This window comes from Mycteria americana, chromosome 1, assembly GCF_035582795.1.
Source record: "Mycteria americana isolate JAX WOST 10 ecotype Jacksonville Zoo and Gardens chromosome 1, USCA_MyAme_1.0, whole genome shotgun sequence".
Lineage (NCBI taxonomy): Eukaryota > Metazoa > Chordata > Aves > Ciconiiformes > Ciconiidae > Mycteria > Mycteria americana.
Window position 1 is genome coordinate 113,067,187 of NC_134365.1, and position 20,676 is coordinate 113,087,862.

Consider the following 20,676-nt stretch of genomic DNA (forward strand, 5'->3'; position numbering starts at 1 on the left):
TTAAAGCAGATAACTTGAAAATAAAACCAGATGGTTGTTTTCATCATTGATCAATCTGTAATTATACCAATCTGCAGCACCTGTACTATATTATTTGCAATTACTCACTATTCTCTCCAAAATTAAGCTTTTGTTAGCTACATACCTGGTATAGATATCTACCTAATACAATGCTTCTTGCAGCTATAGCAGCGTTTGAAGCAAAATTAACAGCTTAGAAGGAAGTAGTGCACTTGAGACATTATTTACTGTGCTTAAATTCTGCAACACCTTGAACTGAGGAACAAGTCAGGCTTATATTCTGGACGACACAATCTTGTGCTTTTCCTGTGACACACCAATATTTTAAACGCAGGTGTAGTCAGTAATTATTGGTGAATAGTATTTCTGAAGATAAGAAGGAACAAATGTACTAAAAAGAAGGAAAACCATGACTTTTTCCTGAAGTGTCAAGGTGAAGATGAAACTCCTGAACAAACTCAAAGACTAACACTTTCAAAGGAGCCTTGGGAATGAGAAGTCCAAACCTTACCCAATTTTACAGGCATTTCCTTAATCTCCTTTGAAACTCTTCTACCAAATTAATACTTCTCAGAATCGAAGAATGGCCATTATTACAAAGCCATAATAAGAATTACTGCCTTTCAGAGCAGTAACTTCTGAATTGGCAGTCATTGTAAGGATTTTTAGGAGCTTCCAACTTGCAATCATCTAACTTATTTTAGATGTGTACTTTAGGATGAGATTTATCACATACTATGGCTATCTTTTTTCCTCGCTGGCCTATGAAGTGGTAGAGTGTCAAAGTCAAATAGCTGTCCCTCCCTGTAGGTATATATCCTTGATTAAACAAATTCAAATTCTTGTGCTTAGGGCTTAAAAGGCATTTGGTGCTATTATGTCAAATGATACTCATGCACTTTTAAAACATATTCCTAAATGACTTAGGAGCACAGGTGCTGTTAACTCCCAGATGAAATGTGTACCCATAAAAGACAAGGAAATTCTTGAAAATTCCATCTGTTAGTAACAGTTATATCATATAAAACCATTACCTAAAGACTAGTATTTATTGTAATACTTTGACACAAATATCTTGCAATTATTTTATGTGATTTATTTTGGGCTTACAAATATGTTCCTGTATTCCATATAATACACAAGATTTCTCAAAATTCATACCTAAGAATTTTTACAAGTGGGAAAATTATTGATATAGTTATGGGTTTTAGGCATGCAAGTTTTTAAAGAGAAGTTACATAAATACAAAGGAGAAAATGCTATTACATATTTTCCATGCTGGGGTATTCCATGCTGGAATACAAACAAATGGCATAAGGTTGATGTGCAGGAAGCAATATCACCTCATAATCAAAAAATGTTAGGTAGAAAATGATTTGAAAATGACTTACAGTATAATCCATTGGCAAATGATATTTGCATCATATGGTTTTGGATAATTCATAGAGTGAAAAAACCCAGAGGATTCAGTCAACATAAATTTTCCATCACAAACTGCAGCTGTAAAGATATAATGAAGAACATTTGTCAAAATGCCATTTGAAAAACAGAATCAGAGCCAAAATGAGGGTGATCTTAGATATTGGTTTACATGGATGACCTTGGAAATGCTTTGTAAGCAACAATGGGAAGACGAAGTAAAACACACTACCAACTTACTCCCACTTCTAATTCCTATGACTATTTGATCTCAAAGTACTAAATGAGAAGAAAAGCAGTACAGATAATTCACTTTTAAATTAGAGACAATCCAACTAATCCAAACTAGTCCAAACCAATCCAAACCAATCCAAATAATTAAAATCCAACAGTTGGATTCAACTAATCCAGCTCTCTTCATTTTATTTTATACATTTGTAAGGAAACAGGATCTTGCCTTAACAGTTCTTATGTACAGCTACTTTAAATCAGGAAACTGTGTTTGCACTACCAGACACCATTTGATATCATGAATAAAAGCAAGAAAGGATATGGTTGACTATTGCTCTCTCTACTTTTATGAGTTTCCTAATTTCTCGCCTTATATATTACTAAGTACTCAAAGAGATAAGTGGATATCCCAAGTTTCCTGCCAGCTATCGAATTCGTTCATCTGAGCTAAATGTCATCCATCATCATATATTTTTTCAAAAAGCTTTTATTAGTTTTGTTTCCTTGGTGCTGCTATTCCATTCTATGCATGTTCTTAATTTTAAAAATCAGTTATTTTTAAAAAATGTATTTTAAGCCTCAGCAAGATTGGAAATGCTAATTCATGTAGAGTTATTTTATTTCAGCAGACACTGAAGCACTGTTGAAGCTTTTGCTGCATCCCTCGAACATTATGTTAGGAATCTATCTGATGAAAGTTTTTCTTCAGTTTTTCAAAAAGCATCGCTGCTTTCAAATAAGGATAAAATCAGTGCCATACATGATTATCTGGAGAGGTAAGGACACGTTCATCAATTTGAGGCAGATAATCAGAAATTACATAGAGCTTTTCATTAACATCAGAAATGAAATCCTACCTATAATGACTGTCCAAATTATGAATAATCAATCATATTGAAAATTAAATGGAAATTTTATTGAGCGTAGTCCTCCTCTGGGAAATGATATATAAAATGATAAATTGGGGCTCCTTGTCTGTTCATTTTATAAGTGTAAAATTCTTTCTGACTAGCACTGTAGCAAACACAACATAAAAATTAAGCTTTGTTTTAGTCAGGCTCAGGCATGCACTGTTAATAAAGACTGCAGAATGAACTTCACTAACTATGATATGTCTAACGTATGAGCTGAAATAGAAACATATTCCCTTTTGCAATCTTCATGGCCTTTGAGAGGAAAACAGAACACATATGATTTTAAATACGTAGAGAAAAAAGGTCCATGAAAGAGAGCGTTACTCTTCTATATAACCTTTTTATCAGAATAGGCTACAGTTTTAGAGCTGGGTATTGATACAGAAGTACTTTTTCTGTCCATTTTAATTCATGTGTTTCCTGTCCTTACCAATGGGCTAATATTTACAACCATTTCCAATTGAGAAGAATAAAATCAGTGTGAGAAGAAGGAAAGTGCCCAGCTTGTTATTAATGAAGGTGCAAAAAAGTGGTACGGCTAACAAGTGGTTAGCAAGACACGTCCTGATCTAAAAAGGAGTTTATAGCACTGACAGTAACAAAAAGAGATCTAGCATACTGTTCTAATACAAATAATTACAAAAGTTTGCTCTTGTCAACAATTAATTTCTGCTTTTGTTTCCTTTTATTTGTTTCTTCTTTTCTCTTAAGAGACAGTGAGTAACTTGAAGCAGGACAGAAAGACTTAGGCAAAAGTCCTTAGGCTGCTCATCCACAGCCTAGCAATAGTCAGTGCTTAGTAAGTCAGGAATGAGCAGGAAGATCGCTGGGACTGGTCCTGTTTCCCTGAAGAACCTCCCAGTGCTTCCTCGTTGCAGGGAGCAGGCAGCTGTGGTCAGAGGCGGGCAGGGTCACAGAAGTCATTACATTTGTGCCTCCTCCCGGAGCCCTCAGAAAAGCCTCAGTTGTTCTCCTAATGAGACAGGAGATATCTTTTATAGGAACCAATTTCACTGCTTCCCCAACATGCACCTTGTTGTCCATTTCTATTTACTTATGTTGCATGCAGGGCACATTAGGAGGGCTTAATCCTGTTATCCTTGAATTGCAGGGAGAAGCTTCCCAAACTGGTCAGATCAAGCCCACATATTTCACTTGACAGGATCTTTCTCTGCCAAGGGCAGTACATTACTTCCTGGCTTACATGCGATTAATCTTTCTCAGCACTGTAGTGATGCTGTGAGGTAGGTAATCACAAAATGTTAGCCTAGACATATAATAACGGCAAAGAGAGTCTGCAGAGAGAAACACCTCCTGGGATCAGCCTCCAGTCTCCCTTTCCTTACACTTATGTGCTACATGGCTGCTTTTCCGCAATGCCAGCCATTATTAATAGATGCTGTTCAGACTTTCACATTTCTCTAGAGACCCTTTCATTGAAATTGCTAACTGCACTTTTGCAATGCCTTTTGTTACTGCACTGCACTGCATTGCAGAAAGAAACCTTTCAAGATAATTTTAATCAATAAAACCAAAAAAATGAAGGCGTTCAGTTGCCTGAATCTCTGCTGAGAATCTGAGATTTTACTGAATTCTGTCTAATGCAGGAAAAGGCTATTAAAATTCACCCTTGTATCCTATATTTTAAAACCACTAACATATTCTAAAATCAGAAGTACTAGAGGGAATAATAATCAAGATGAAAAAACAAACCAAGTTGTTTAAAGGACAGCAACTCAGTCATGTGCAAGAGCACTTGTAGCTGTAATTATGAATTGGCTGTAAATCTCATTGTGAAACTCTGAAATACTTCTGAAAAATCTAGATAATTTTAGCTTTTATATGACTGTATTAAGTTACTCCAGGGATGGGACATAAGTGAAAAATCAAAGCGGTAGAAAAATTGGCAGGTATCCCAAACGTGCATACAGCTTATTACCACTCATTCCACTGGTTTTGCAAAGTCTGCTAAGAAACCTAAATATATACATTTAGAAAAGCTCTGAGTTTTTGGATGGAAAATTTTAAGACTGAAAATGTAACATAAGAGTCATGGAGCAACAATTTGTCCTCCAGCCAGAATTGTATTTCTGTAAGGTTATGAGCTGAAACTGCTAAACTAATGGTAACTGAATGAATTGCTTGGAAACACCAGGCGTCAGTGAAGATGAACAGAGGCAAATCTTCCAGCTCCCTGAAGTGGACATTCTGTATATTTTTACTTGTATGCACATTCCTGAAATTTTCAGCTCAGTTGTGCATATTCTTTAGTGACTGTTAAAATGCTGGTTAAGAAATAATACCCTCAGTTACAAAGGAGCAGGGTATTCATAACTTATATTTGGTGGAGATTCAGGGAGAGATGCAAATCAGATCTAAAAGCCATGTGCATAAGAGGCTATGCCTCATCTGAAAAACTCTGCTCAAGCACAATTCATAACTTAAACCACTGTATAGCTTCCAGGCCACAGCTGAGTCATGTCTACATAGCTTTGACTGCAAGTAGGTGAGCTTATTTTTGCCTGTATCTACCAATGTATGAATGTCAACTAAATTATGTCCTATATAACAGGTCTGACTGTAATATCTTTCATAAAATGTGAGCAATACTTGTAAACTAAGACCTAATCATTCATAGTAACTAAAACCCATTCATTTTTATGAGATGTATAATACTAATTTTTCACTATAAGGATATGAAATTTTTATGTAGCTATATCTAAAATAAAATAAAATAAAATAAACAAATGCCCTAAACAAAATCCATGTCTCAAAACAACAGTATGATGGTAGAAATCAATGACTGAATAACTCTTTGGGGTTGTGCTACCTTAACGTTTGCAGTGGAACAAAGGTCTAGCTGAGGCCACTTCAGGACCTTCTGATTTCCTTAACTGTAGATGGACCTGATCAGAGCCACCATTGTTATGATCTAGCTGGATGCAGATCATGTTATTCTAAATAGACATTTAGGTGTGTTTCAGTGGATATTCTACTGAAGTATTTTGATGGATATTTTCCCAAAAAAATTCAGCTAAGTCTCCCTACTGAGTTGGCAGCACTCAGAAAAATGCAGGTAATGGGCAGGTCTGCAATTCACCTTTGTTTTCTGAAGAAAATTCCACTTCAGCATGTCACCAGCCTTCAGAATCAGGCTTGCAGATTCTTTTAAAAAAATTGGTCTTTTACTTGCTTGTTTGTTTTTAAACCAGAGCCCAGCATTTTACATGTTTCTGAAAGCTCAGTCCAGACTGCCCCCACTGTTGTTCTCAGGAAAGCTTAGAAGGCTGTTCTCACAGCAGAAAGGAAATAAGCTTTCCAGATTTCTAGCACCAGTTTCTAGATTTAAAAACCAACCAAACAAAACTCTCAGGGAGTTTATTGCTCCAACTTCTCTTAAAACATTTGCAAAGTTCTCTTTGCAAGAAAACTTTACAGACTTTTAACTGAGAGCTGAGACTGTGAAGAGCAATGCAGGTAACATTAACACACATGCCTCCCCACCAAAACGCTGCACGTGCACTTTGGTAAGCAGCAGCGTAGTCACACTCCTCGGTACAATTTCAGAGTGTTCACTGCTACATGGAGCAGTGGCTGCTCTGCACAAAAGGGTGCTCAAGGAAACTAGGCAGTCAGATAAAGGCAAGCAAACTCACTGGCGCTGAAGGAGATAAACTTTTTCCGTTAAAAACCAATCAGGTTTCAGGATTGTAAGATTTTCACAGAATCACAGAATGGTTGAGGTTGGAAGGGACCGCTGGAGGTCATCTGGTCCAACCCCCTGCTCAAGGAGGGCCACCTAGAGCTGGTTGCCCACATTTTCACATCATCATCTTGCAGCTCTCGCTGTGGTGCCAACAACTCAAATATTTGTGTCAGAGTCATACAGACACTCCCCTTCCCTAGCACTCGGTGTAGTGAGATGCAGGTGGGCAACCCACAGACAGAGTTAGAGTTCCTGCCAGGGCTCCATCCTGCCGTGACAGCAGTCACACTCACCTGCCCTGGCTGCAAGAGGCTGCCACTGCTGCCTGCCCCATCAAAGTTTCTAGGTGTACAATATCAATGTACCTGAGTGTACATAGCAACCTGGGAAAAGCTGTTTGTAGTGTTTTCTATGATAATATTCTTAATGCTGGAAGCAAAAGAGAAACCTCTTTTCTGACTCCAAATATGCCATTAGGTTGATTCTGATACGAGGTAATGTGACTTTATATCTGTATAGGGTCATAATTTTAATTTATTTGGAAAGAACATTGTTTGATTTTACTGGTACACAACTTCATATGAAATTTCTATATTATTTTACATTATATTTATTTATATTATTAATATTTATACAGGAAACAATAATTTCCATATTATTTTCTATTAATATAGCCAGATTGTAATATTTCTTCATTATTTATTAAGCATATTCTTCATTAATGAGAATTTTAAAGAAAATTATTTCTATTTACAAGATAAAGATTATAACAATCATTCTTGTTATTATTTTTAGTAGAATTGATTTGGACTTCACTGTGCAGTTTATTTCCTATAAACTACTTACAAACTACTGACAGGTTTAAGTATGTTTAACAAGACTGATTGACAGGGGTTTACATTCTTACCACATCTTTTTTCAGATTCATCTGAACCATCTGGGCAGTCCAAGACTCCATCACAAAATAAATCTTTTCTAATGCAGGTTACACCATCATCACAAAGTTCAGCAGGTGGCAAACACTCAGCTGAAATAATAAGGACAACAGCAATAACAGCACAGCAGTAATGCACTTTCACTACAAAGGAAAATTGACTTACCTCTGGTTACTCTAACACAAATCAAATCAACCACTCTATTGTGTTTTACAAAACTGCATTTTTAGAAGCCTGGAGTGAAATATGACATACTAAAAAGACAAATTTGGCACAAAATGGAGGAAGTTCTCAGAAGTTACATATTTTTTGAAACTAAGCTTGAAGTAGGGCTGGAAGAAAATTTCCATGATTTCCCATTTCCTTTCTCTACCCAAATAAACTACATTACGCAATATAATAAATGACGTTTTCCAATTTCTTATGCTTGAATAACATGAGAAAACTGTACTTTGGTTTAAATAACAGTGAAAAATCTCTGGTTTTAGTTGAATACAATTTAATTTGCTTTCTTCAACTTCACATCACAATGTTGCACTTCATCATGCTGAAGAATCTCATTATTTAATGGTACATCTTGAAAACAAAAGCCTTTAAGACTGGATTTTGAAATACCAGGAATATCAGAAACCCTATTCTTTTCAGATTTGCAAATTAAATTTATAAGTTAAGAGCAAATTTCTGCAAAAAGAATAAATGGACAGATCCTTAAAACTGTGGAATCTCACTAATAGTATTTTCCTAGAACATAAATGTTCATCCACTGCAAACATGCTCTTTTAGTCTTTAGATGGTTTTGGTCTTAGATATCTGTAGAATTCAAGTAGATCCTATTAAAGTGAATGAAAACATGCAGCTAAAATAAGCTTTGGATAACTACTAATTTCAAAATTCTTGAAAATTGCATTAAATTCTATGGAAATGATTCACCTAGCACTATTCACATAGTTCCTTTCCTTTACTTCAGTAAAGGCTTAATGGAAAAGGTCAACATTTCTTATGCAAGAAGGAAAAATATTAATTTGTAAAACTGATCTTGCAGCCTCTAACCATTATTGATTGATTTATTTTTTCATAAAACTGTTACTTCTGTAATCAGATTAAGTAAATGCTTGTATGATATTGTATGATACCAGTATAAGTGACAAAGACTGAAATTGGTTTGGACGTGTTGTAGCATTTCAAAGTGCTTTACAAAACACTTTCAGTGTTAGCAATGCAGACAGTGTAAAGCAAAAGAGCTGCCATTTTGCATCCAATTGGTAATTGAAGGAAACCAAACATACTTTAGTCAAGCGTTGGATGTGGTACGGTGCCAATGAATAAATTGCCACGGATGAGCAGAGGTGCAACTGTGCATTCTAGACCCAGAACAAAACCCCAAACAATAATCTAGGAATATGTTTTGCACAAGCCCAATATGCAAGAAAACATTGTTTACATATGACATGATCAATTCTAGTTTTATTCTTCACTCAGAAAACTAAACAGCATTGCCACCTGCTGGATAGAAAGAAATTAACATTTTCTAGTAAAATATTTTGACTTTTTTTTTAAACAGCAAATTACCCTAAATTGCAATGTAATTCCTATACTCAACTAAAAAAATGGCAGTAAATACATTAGATCCGTTTGAAAATGCTTATAAATGTCATATATATTTCACCATTTAATAAGACTAGGGGAGGATTTCAAAGATTCAGACATCTTTGGCTTTCTGTCCATTGGAAATCATGGACAGAAGAGTCCATGGACAGAGAGTTTGCTAACAGGTTTTTTTTTTTTTTTGGAAAGCCCCAAGAAATAATAGGAAACAAAAATGAGCAGTCAGTATGAGCAGTCAATATATACATCAATATACACAACATATATACCATTTTTGTAGAATGTACAGTCTTAGAATTCCCTTCTCTTTGAAGAGCTCTCCTTAGTCAAATCAAAGGTAAACCAAAAAAATCATGTATTTGTAGGAATGGGATGTGAGAATTGAATGATGTGAGAAGAGGCTGTATGCGAACAGCGTAATTCTAAGATCTCAGACTGTTTCATATAACTTCCCTGCTTCTCCCCATACGTAGTTACCTACATGCAGTTGTTGAGGACTTGCTTGTGGTCAGTTGTCCTGAACCTGGGCAAATACAACTCAAGGTTAGAACTCTACTTCTTGCTCTCTGGGAGCACCTCTGTAGTTGCTTGGGCAGAACTAAGCAGCAGCTAGTTGCTCTTATGTCTGCATTATTTGCTGTATTCCCAAACCCCAGCTTAGGTAATGATATGGTAACGCCAGCTTGAGTGGCTTGATCCTGAAGGTCAAATGTCACAATAAGCATAAGGAAAATAACACGGAATGCAAGTGTATTTTAAATCTCATTCTTTTACCTCTAGTCACATGTTTTTCAATAATTTCAAAAGACTTTTTCTTCCTCCCCCCCCTCCGCCCCCAAAATAACAGCAATGCTTTCTTATTTTCCCCCGGTATGTAAAAGTTCTGACCTGAAGTTGGTGTCAGGGAGACTGTAATGAGATCTATTGAAACAAGACAAGTTATGACAACTTTAATATTAGTACTGAAATGTATATGCACATTTTCTTATAAATAACATTGCTCAACAAATCAGTTATCATGGCGTGAGGAGAGGAGCCTCAAACCTATCTAGTGTTTGTGTATTTACATATACTATATGTACACACACACAAAATACATATACATTGTATATATGTGTGTATATATATGCATTTATTGATAGTCTAAGACATATATACCTCTATATTTTATATATATTATACATCTCTAAATACATATATATATGTATTTATTGATAGACTAAGATATATATATATGTATATGTGTATATATAAAAAATATATATACAATGTATATATAATATACATATAAAAAATATATATATATACATACATACATACCTGTGTGTATACATATTTACACATGAACAAATGCCTAGGTTCATAAGTAGATTTGTGTTAGTGATAGTAAACTGCAAAACATTCTGGAAAAATGGAATGTGTATTTGTGATTGCTCCAACACAACTTCCACTTCATGGTCCTTTTAATAGCAATCACTGAGGATGCCCTCAGTGCCACTGAGGATGGCATTTCCAGCTCCCAAATAGTCTTTCTTTTCCTCTTTGAATTTGCATTAGCATCCCTGTTTACTATTTTTACTTTCTAAATTCAGACTCAAATATGTAAGTAGGATGATGATGCCCTCAGCTGAAAAAGATCCCCATGTCACTACAGTTAATAGATCCTGTCCCTTAGTTTATAAGATGAAGGGCCAGAAGGAATAAAGTGACAGATGTAGTAAGGCCTTCTCTATAGTTTGTCATCTGTCAGTTTTGCTGGCAGAAGTTGCTGATCATTGGCCATCACAGACTTACTTTTGCTAGATGTTCCTGCTCTCCCAGACCTACTAGTGCACAAACTTGCATGAGGACTTCCTAACAATTTTCTATCAATGCGTGCTGATTTAGCACACACTATTAAGCTAAGCTAGGGCATTTTGTATTAAATGGATTATGGAGCATTCTATGTCAGCAAATTTAAGGACACAGTTCCTCTGGCAGAGAGAGAGGAGAGCCCAGCAGAAGGTGCAGAGAGCGTGCAGCTGGATGGACTGTTCTCACACAGCTACATTCAGAGAAGGAAGCTTCATTCATAGCTTCACAGTAGTTTCCAAAATGTTATATACATATGTATTTACCTACATATCTGTCTATATATTTTCTAAAGGTTCACTATTTTGGAAAGAACGAAACGTTCAAAGACGTAAAACATGGATGCATTCATGAGCAAGCAGTTCTAATAAAACAATTATCAGGAGGCTACATCTTGAAGACTGTTGAAAAAAATTGGGATTGTTACAGGCACTCCCAAAAGTGCACGCGCAAGTTGACAGGAAAAGCCATGAAAGGAAAAGCACAGGACAGTGACAGAGGCATCAGTGGTGTAAGCACAAATCACAAATGGTCAGTTACTGTGTGATCTCACTAAAGTAACTCATGAGGTGGATAAGGATGGTTTTAGGGTCAACAGAGACAAAACCCAATCATCCAGCAGATGTAAACATACCACATATGGTAAAACTTGGGTACATCGTGGGATTTGGACTGAATCAGAAAAAGCAAGGAAGCAGACAGTGTTAGCAAGCATACAAAAATGCCCCCAAGCAGACCCAAGACCAAGGGGGAAGGAACCCACACCAGGAACATTATTCCCATTCTAGCCTGGGCTGCTGACAAGTCCCAGCTCCCTGCTTCCTCTGGCACCTCCTCCCCAGCTCCCAGTTTCTTCTTGAGGATGATTACCAACATTGAACTTAGAACTCAAGGGAGCACTGAGATAGCATACCAGAGGAAGGGATAGACAGGAAAAAATTCGTATGTTAGCACTCTTAACTGTATCATTGGGAATAAACTGCAGTAATTGTACACTTTGGACTATACACGTTAGTAGCCCTGTAACTAGACTAATAATAACTCTTTTGTTGTTATGGCTATAATTAGACTATCAATAAATACTTGGCTCCTATATTCATAGGTGCATTTCTTTAGCTCATATAAATTGCCTGAAGGTCCTGGTCCGGTACCCTGCCCTGGAGAATTTGTATGCGATAATTTTTATGCAGTTTGTATGCGACAACTCTACCTGCATCTAGTGCTACAAAGCACCTACTGTATTACTCAGCTGTCTGACTGACTTTTGGCAGGTTTGTACTCAGTGAATTTGTGAGACCAAGGAGTTGCGTCTGCTTCATACCCTATCGTCATAAGACTTCCAGTGATAGTGGAAGGAAAGTCTATCAATCAACATTGCTCAGTCTATCAGTAACCACAGCAAGAGAGTAGAACTCCCCAGCCTCATCTACATGCCTAAATTCGTGAAAACGTCAGCTCGTGACTCAGCTGGTTGAGGGAGACTCAGCTTTTGTTTTGATTCACTAATTAAGCTCTTATGGCTTTTGTACAGACTTCAGATCACTGCTTTCTCAAACGGCCAGAAATGATGAAGGGTGGCTAACTATCACTGAATGGACCCTAGCAGTCAAGCCCTAACTACAGCCAAGGCAGTTTTACTAAGTTACACGAGCTGAACAGCAAGTCTTATGTTTCTTCATGTTGTATTGGTAACAAAAATTAGTTTCTATTTTATGAAAGATACTGACCTGATGAAGTTAAAGGTATCATTGTAGTAAGATTTTCAGCAGCTACTGGAAGAAAGCATAAACTTCTTTTATAGCACAGTATCTAGCTTTACACAACTTAGAGAAAGAAAGGTTAACCAAAAAAAAAAATCAGCTGTGACTATTTCTCTTTGAATCACTAGCAGTGTCCCACTTCCCTCCTTTTGACCATCTCACCCTGTTTCCAGACTTTTCTCAAACTCTGTGATATTCCTAAGGAAGAAAGGTCTGTGTTAATCCCTTTGAATCCTCAATCCCTATTCCTTGTCTTGCATATAAAATGTCTTCATCTGGGAAATCTCAGTCTTGACACTTTTTATACTATGGAGATTTTCAGAGCACCTGTGTCTTATAGAACAGTATTTAGATCACATAAATGGGTTAAAATTAACCTGGGATAATTTGCAAGAAAGTAAGTAACTTTTAATCACTGTGAAAACTGGATTTCAAGCAAGTCACACCTGTGTTGTAGTTCCCTCCCTCCCTGAAACAGGAATAAGACTTCTTTTGCAGAACATACTGAGATATAGGATGCAAAAGTGCCATATATGATTATGATTGTTAATTAGTTACGGTTGTTATTTCATTGAAACACTCCTGATGGAATGGACAGATGATATCTCAGGTGAAAAGAGGCATTTTAATGATCCACAGCAAGAAAAGTTCAAGTACTTCAAAGTTCATCAATAGATATACAACCTTTTAAAAAGCTCTTCATAATTTTCTTTGGTGGCATTTTTGTAGTATAATGAGCAATCACTTTCCACAGTGATGTGCAGTTATTTAGAACAAATTCTTATATGTGGTGCAAGTAGTAAAGAGAAATAAAGATGTCAAGATTCTGAATTTAGCCTTTGAATATCTGAAGTACTTAGCAAAAAATGCACCTTTTAGAACAGAGTAAGAGACATTGCACACCAGATGTCCCACTCCTCTTAAAGCAATCAGTTGCTACTTAATAGTGTCTCCAGCAGGTCTTCAAATGTCAGCTAATCAACTTCCACTTCAAAGGATTCAAATTACTTTTTATCCTCATCCTCAGTGAAGGTCTGTTTTGAAGCTTATTGAAGTAAAAACAAGGATTCCCATTGATCTTGTTGGGCTTCCACTTAGGCTTTGATAAATTTTCTCATACTTGCATAAAATCACTATATTTGTATATTTGCAGAATTTAAAACTACCTAGTCTTTAAAGTCACATTTCTTTTTTTCTATTTACACTTTACCTAAGCTTTAGAGGAATATGAAGTCAGTTCCTTGGGCGTACTTCTCCAGAAGTCACACTCTTATTCAGTTTGTTGTTCTTACTGGCATCTTTTCAATAAATGAGTCTTCACTCACTGTGAGGCTGAGCCCTTTTCCTTATTCTTTAGCAAAACAAAATGATAATTGCATTTACTTATGAAACAACACTGTTGGGGCTTAATTGCTTTAATTTGAGGGATAACAAAATTACAAATGTTATGCTACATAAAAGAGATGAAATTGAGTGGTTTTCACTGGGAAGTCACTACTTTGTCCTTTATTCCCTCTTTAGTGAACATACACAATGCTGACTCATACTTTCTAGTTGACAAGGTTATAAATGGTTCTTTCAGCTGCTACTGAAAGTTCTGTAACGTGGAAGGAGGGCACCCATGAGCATGAGTAACAATCCCTCCATAAGTAACAATCCCATTAAAGTTTTCATTCATGTTACCTGTAGTTCTCAAGGATTTATATAGAGAAAAAATGTTTACGAGCATTACCTGTGATTTGTATGCTGTTCACATCAATTTTCAAAGTCTGGGTAAGATTAGTTTTATTTGTGTTGATACCCAAAAGCAGCTCATTTTTTACTTTCTCAACTGTTACCATCTTGGTAAAATAAAGGTTGAAGATCACAACAACACTAGCAATACAAAATAGAGAAAGTGATTAGTTACGCAAGCTAATGAAGTAAATCTGATATATGACTTATCATCTAGACAATATTTAATTCCAACACAGGTTCCATTTGCAAAGTCAGAGTATATTTAAGTGTTGTCTGGCAAAGATGACACATAAAGAAACACCTCTTAATTATCAGGTGGGTTTGAACCTTTGGGAAACAGGTTTTTTTCTTTATCTACTCTTATTTTCACTGTGGAAAAAAACAAAACAACATTCATATCAATTGCTGCAAGGGAGCTGTATTTGAATAAACTAAAGGAGAAGTAGGTTTATTGTTATTCAACAGGTCTTCTAGTTTAAGCCCTAAAATATTGATGGTGAACCTTGAAGTGTTATGAAAATTAGATAATATATTCACGTTACAAAAATATAATATAAAGTGATCACTTCCATAAAGCAAACATCATCTGTGAATTCTGCATCTGTGAGGATCTGCTGTGTGACTGCCTGGATTCTAATAAGGAAACAGTAATGGCTGAAAGCACAGATATTTTGAAATCAGTGGTTAAACTACGTTTAACTTCTGTGGAGCCTGAATTTTATCCAGTGTTGTCTGTTTGCTCTCTCCCATCCCTTCTAGATACTATTATTAAGTTTTATATTTGTAACTAGATAAAGGTAGTATCAAAGTATGATGCTTGCTAAAGATAAAGTTTTTCTCCATTTACTTAAATTTAGGCACAAACTTTTTTATTCTTAAGCATTTATACTACCCTATTGCAACTGACTCAGCAGTGTTTTTTGATAAGGGGTGATTAATCCTGCCATTTTGCTGAGCATAGTCTGCAGTTTGCAATACATGGAAAAACTCTCCTCTTTAATTCTTACATGTTTCTGATAACCTCTAGGCCATGCTGAGCAAACAAAAGCTTTTATTGCTATCCTTGTGACTCAGCAGAGTTTCAAGGGTGAAATAACAAGGAGATTGCCCAAAGGGGTAAACACTTTTTAAATGAAAAGTCAACTAGAAAATAATTTCTGAGACAAAGTAATATTTCAGGTACTATTTCAAAGCAGAAATGAAGACAAATCCTTACTGATGTATTGAAAGCCAGATCCAACATTCACTGACATCAGGGTTTCTGTGATTTCTGCGGTATTTGTGTCAAGATACAGGGGTGGAATTGGTTTTACTAAATATAGATGTTTACAGTGCAGATATCTAGATTCCCATTGTAGTTGATGGAAAGAAATAAGCTGTTCTTTGGCATAATTGATCTCCTTCTAAAAAAGGCATCTAAATTGATCAGACGAGAAAACTCTAAAAACCCGTCACTTACAAAGACAGTCTTGAGCAACTAGCTTAGAGAAGTCTCCATCTTTGATGCCCAAATTTTGATGAGAATAGTCCCATTCTATGTGCAGAAACCAAATTGTGCTGATTAGATCTACCTTCACAAGGACAAAAACCTGGAAGTGACCTACTCCTACCACTGTGTACTCCATTCCCTTGATGTTATAAAATCCTTCATAAAGCGATCATACTCCACCTTTCTAACTAATTAGGTTTATGCCCTCACTATTCCAATCAAAAGATTGCTCTAATTCAAATCTGCTTCCCATTTTCAACATACATGTATTCATGGTTGGCTAATATCCATTTTTCTTTTGCAAGCATGGTCATTCAACTGATCTATCTCCTCTGGATATTTATCCACTTTATGTTTTTACAGAAAACATTCATATCACAAGAACAGCTAGTATCACAGAATTGCATCATCTGTTGTCATATAATGTGCACTTTTCTTTAATTTTGTGGTCTCACCTATAAGACAACTAATTATATAATCCATTCTCAAGGTTTTCCAGTTCTTCTAGGGTCTTAATCTCTTGTCCTCTCTTTTGTTCTTGCCTATCACAATGTGCTATCAGCCCTTTCTTTATATAAACTTAAGTTACTAATGATAATGTGAGATCTGCCCCCAGTCTAAGCAGCTTTCCACAAACAAGCTCTGCACAAACTGATATCCTTTCCTCTCTAGCTAGTTTCCTACCTACTTCACTGTCCTGACCTTTCCCATTTTTCTTTCTAAATGGACAGGCCCAAGGACATTTTTTTTCTTCTAATCCTAAAGGATGTTTTTGGAGGAAAGATATGTCTTGAAGCTTCATATACTCTTTAGAGGGCCTTATCCAATCTCTAAAGATGTATTTTTTCACCTATTCACTGCCCATAGAAGAACTTTCTAAATTAATAGCATCATTGTCTCTTGCTCATATTTTAAGTAAACTTTGTCATAGGCAATTACCCAATCTCCGACTTCTTGAATCTTTCATGGCTGTCTTCAGATTTCCTGTAGAAAAAAAAAAAAAGCAACAATAAAAGAAAACACCACACAAAAGCATGTGATTCCCCTTGAGTTTATAATGTTGTGGATAGGATGGAAGCATGTTCTGAAACTGTTTAATAATGGGAGACAGTATTACATGTGTTTTGCTGAATCAGGACCTATTAAGAACAGCGCAGATGGAATGAACACTACAGACCTCACTGCATATACTGGACTTTTTTGCCAGATGGCCTTCAGCAGGACAAGCAACATAATAGGATATTGAAAAATGAGGTCAAACAAGCTTTAATAAATGAAGCAGGTCTTACTGTCCTATTTTATGGACTCTTTAGGACACACAGGATGTAGCTTTACCTGGTGTCAAATGACAGCCTCACTTGCTAACACCCTAAGGAATATGAGTTAAGTGGATCCATGTCCATGGGGGCACATGAATGTATTTCCATTCATCTCAGCTTATGCTAGCAGATCTCTAACCTGAACTTTCTTCTAGATGGCAAGGGCCAACAACCCTGCAAACATAGCACAACTAATAAACCTTGGGGAAAAAAAAAAAAAAAGATTTTAGCAATTCTTTAAAATATAGAAGTTTTGTGAGTTGGTCTTAGGGCTCAGCCTTACTGGTTTGGTCAAGGCATGGACATATAGGATTTCGAGAAGGAGGTTTGCCCAAGGAAACACATTGGTGTCAAACTTCCCACAGCAGCACTAGGAAGACATGATGTGAAAGGAATAACATAGGATGTTCCCAAGGATCTCTTGAAAAGCAAGGTATTGGTAAGCACTCCTGAGAGAAATAGCTAAGTGAAGACTTTTGACGTTTATTTGCAAAGTTTAATTAAACTGTACCTACGTGAACTGGGAAATTTCACATCTCTCAAATTCATTTTTCAGATCACTTGCTTGAAAGACTTTTTGTATCTGTACGGAAAAGAGAAATCTTGAACCAATACAGTAATTAAAAATACACCCAGTTGCACACTGCATTCATGGTTTTAATATTAAATAATTTTTCCTTCCCAAATCTAGACTACAGAAGCAAACTTTTTCTTTGCTGTTTCAGTGATTTTCACAAATAAGGAATATATTGAGTTCTGACTAGGTTTAGGACCTGAAATACCTCATTTTGGAGAGAGGAAAAAGCCATCAACAGCAGGTCATGTTAGTGAATTAATGTACCTACCACATACTCTTGAATTAACCGGAGATCAATAGGTTCTTACCAATTGTTCAACATCAAAGGCAAGGACTTTGAAATCAGCTGATGATCTGTTTTGCAAAGCAGGAGTGAATGATGTCCCAGAGAGTATTTTAAATGTTCCCATGTAGCCATGAGTATTCCCATCTGCTTCAGCTAGATAATTAAAAATAAAATTCAATGTTTTGAATTATATAGAAATAAATTAAAAATATTACTTTAGATTTTATTCCACACAGATCATCAATACAATAACTTTTAGCTTTCTGTTTTGCTTTGTAATCAGAGATGTTTTGCCTAGTGCTGATTTTTAAAGTGATAGACATTTTTCAGTAGTTTACAATAGTTACAACTGTAAACATATTTTAATGAATACTATCTGTCCTTGGTTCTCATTACTTTCAATTCTGTTTTAAATGCTGTTTTCCAGCAGCACTGTGAATGGATAAAGGGGACAATGGTATGTCCAGTTATGTCTAACACAAAGGACAAAGATACATGGGAAGAATGACAGTTAGTGAATTATGAGTTTTTTGTGTGTTTTGGATTAAAAATATTAAGAATTACTACTTCACACTTTCTGTATTAAATGCTGTGCACTTATTATATAAATGTATGCTGGTTTTGATGACAGCACTGGAACACTAGTGTCAGACTAGTTAAACTATTTTTGACCTGACCTTTCTTACCAATACATGCATGAAATGCTGGGAGGATTTATGATAACTGGTCCTTACTGCAAATTTAATCTTGATTTTTAATATATTACAGCATACAAGGTATGCATAAAGCAATTCATTATACATGAAAAATATTTCCTCACTGTGTAACACACTGGAAATTTTCAGATAAGACCTGAATTAATGTGGTTGATTGATAGAAAATGCCTTTTGCTTACCAGTTACAGTACCAGTGGTATTTTTAGGTTGTGTTTGAAGGCATTAACATCCAAAACAAGTTTTAACACAAAAGCAGATAACTAATAAATACTATACTAAACAGCTTGTGATGGAAGGCACAGCCTAGTGACGCCAATTTGCTACTATCAACTAGTAACAGCAGACCACTTTGAGCTTCTTTGAAGGCTGTTTATCCTTACAACAATTGCAAATCTGTTTAAACAAATGTTTCTAAATATCAAAGGCCTTTTTTTTGTTATATATGTCAAATATAATTTTTAAAAATATTTTATAGTTATAATTTTTACATTATTAAATTCTTGCTTATTCATCTTCTAAAACCTAAGTAATTAATTTAAAGCCTGTCTCTAACTAGATGCAATAATGCACAATCATTAACTTTAAGCTCATTTTATTTTACTCGAATGTGATAGTAGTCTGGTAAGAGGGGAAGAAGGTCAGTAGGGAGAACAAATTTTAAAATCTGGAATGAAAAACAATAACAACTAAAGGAATAAACATGAATATTCTGACAAAACAGTTTTGTTTTTTTTTTAATATGGCTTACAGCTAGTTTAGTCTTCATGTACTTCAGTATGAAATGGTATAGACTTTTGGTTAATGAAGACACCAAAAACGTCAATCTATCAGAATTATTTTTTCAGTTACAAAACCCACCATAATAAAAAAATATATTTCTTGAACCTTTTGCCTAACCTGTTTCTTCACCCCATTTCAAAATATCTTTTTGCTATTAGATATGAGGGCTCCATAGATCTAAACACAATTCCTTCCAATCAAAAATCTAGATCACAGAGGAGTTGAGGTTGGAAGAGAGCTCTGGAGGTCATTTGGTCCAACTCCTCTGCTCAAGCAGGGCCACCTACAGCCAGTTGGCCAGGACCATGTCCAGACAGCTTTTGAATATCTCCAAGGATGGAGATTCCACAATCTCATCAGTCCTTCACTGGACTCTCTCCAGTAGCTCCATATGTCTCATGTTCTGGGGAGCCCAAGACTGGACACAGTACTCCAGGTGTGGCCTTACCAGGGCACAGTTAACATATATGCACAAGATCCTTAAACCAAAATTTCAGTTGCATTTGAAAATCATGCTACGTTGATTTTTTAGTTTAGTTTACTTTGAGTATCAGTAGCTTGATTCTATCACATTCTGAGCATTGGCTAAATATTAAGAATGACTTCACCTTAACTTTACATAGGGCTGGGAGCTGACTGTCTAATGCAGGATCTGCCTCACACCAATAAATGACTTTAAAATAATTTTTTTTATAAAAATGAAAAGATTCCAAGAGATGTAGAACACCTAAAGCTCCCCACAGACTTCAGTGGATTATCAATGTCTTTCTGAGTCAAACCTCATACATGGAGAAAGAAGAAAAAATTCACAATTTGCCATATTACCTTCTCTAGTTGATGAATACAGTTGAATAACCAAAACTTTATAACTTGCATTGCATTCCAGGGACCTCTGCCAAAGTCTAAACCATGAAAATTCTCTTCTATGGCTTCAGGACATGCTTCAAGTGCTTATATTTTTGCCTGTTTTTTTCACATCAGTTCCCAGGGGAGAAGAGGAAGAAAACATAGAACGAGAAAACCCGCAACACAACCCCACCCCATAGCATTAAAAGCATAGCATTAAATATGAAATATAATTACAATGACACCACCACTGGCTTCAAAGTCTGAATGTCTACTGAAGAACTCCTGAAAAGTTTAAAGGTTGGCTACTTACCTCGTTCTAACTCCTGGATTGATAACCATGAAAGTACAATCAGTCCAACAGAAATACACACAAAAACTGCAAGCAGAGAAGCAAACAAAATTTCATAGTAACTAAGAGGAACATATTTCTTATCAGATGATTTTTTCAGCTTCATTTCAGTCTTGAAAGCTTGTATGAATT

General features: G+C 35.8%; 1 protein-coding gene across 1 annotated transcript in view; it reads right to left on the reverse strand.

Moving 5' to 3' along the window:
• The window catches only part of TMPRSS15 (transmembrane serine protease 15), a 57,924-nt gene extending 37,274 nt beyond the window's left edge, over window positions 1-20,650 (reverse strand). The window contains exons 1-10 of the mRNA XM_075491846.1: window positions 20,506-20,650; window positions 17,873-18,003; window positions 17,503-17,570; window positions 16,608-16,652; window positions 14,175-14,317; window positions 12,410-12,454; window positions 11,085-11,103; window positions 9,313-9,395; window positions 7,199-7,318; window positions 1,413-1,521 (exon numbers count right to left, since the gene is read on the reverse strand). Coding sequence (XP_075347961.1) covers window positions 1,413-1,521; window positions 7,199-7,318; window positions 9,313-9,395; window positions 11,085-11,103; window positions 12,410-12,454; window positions 14,175-14,317; window positions 16,608-16,652; window positions 17,503-17,570; window positions 17,873-18,003; window positions 20,506-20,650 — 908 coding nt within the window. The remainder of the gene's footprint in view (window positions 1-1,412; window positions 1,522-7,198; window positions 7,319-9,312; window positions 9,396-11,084; window positions 11,104-12,409; window positions 12,455-14,174; window positions 14,318-16,607; window positions 16,653-17,502; window positions 17,571-17,872; window positions 18,004-20,505) is intronic.
• Window positions 20,651-20,676: the final 26 nt, after the last annotated feature.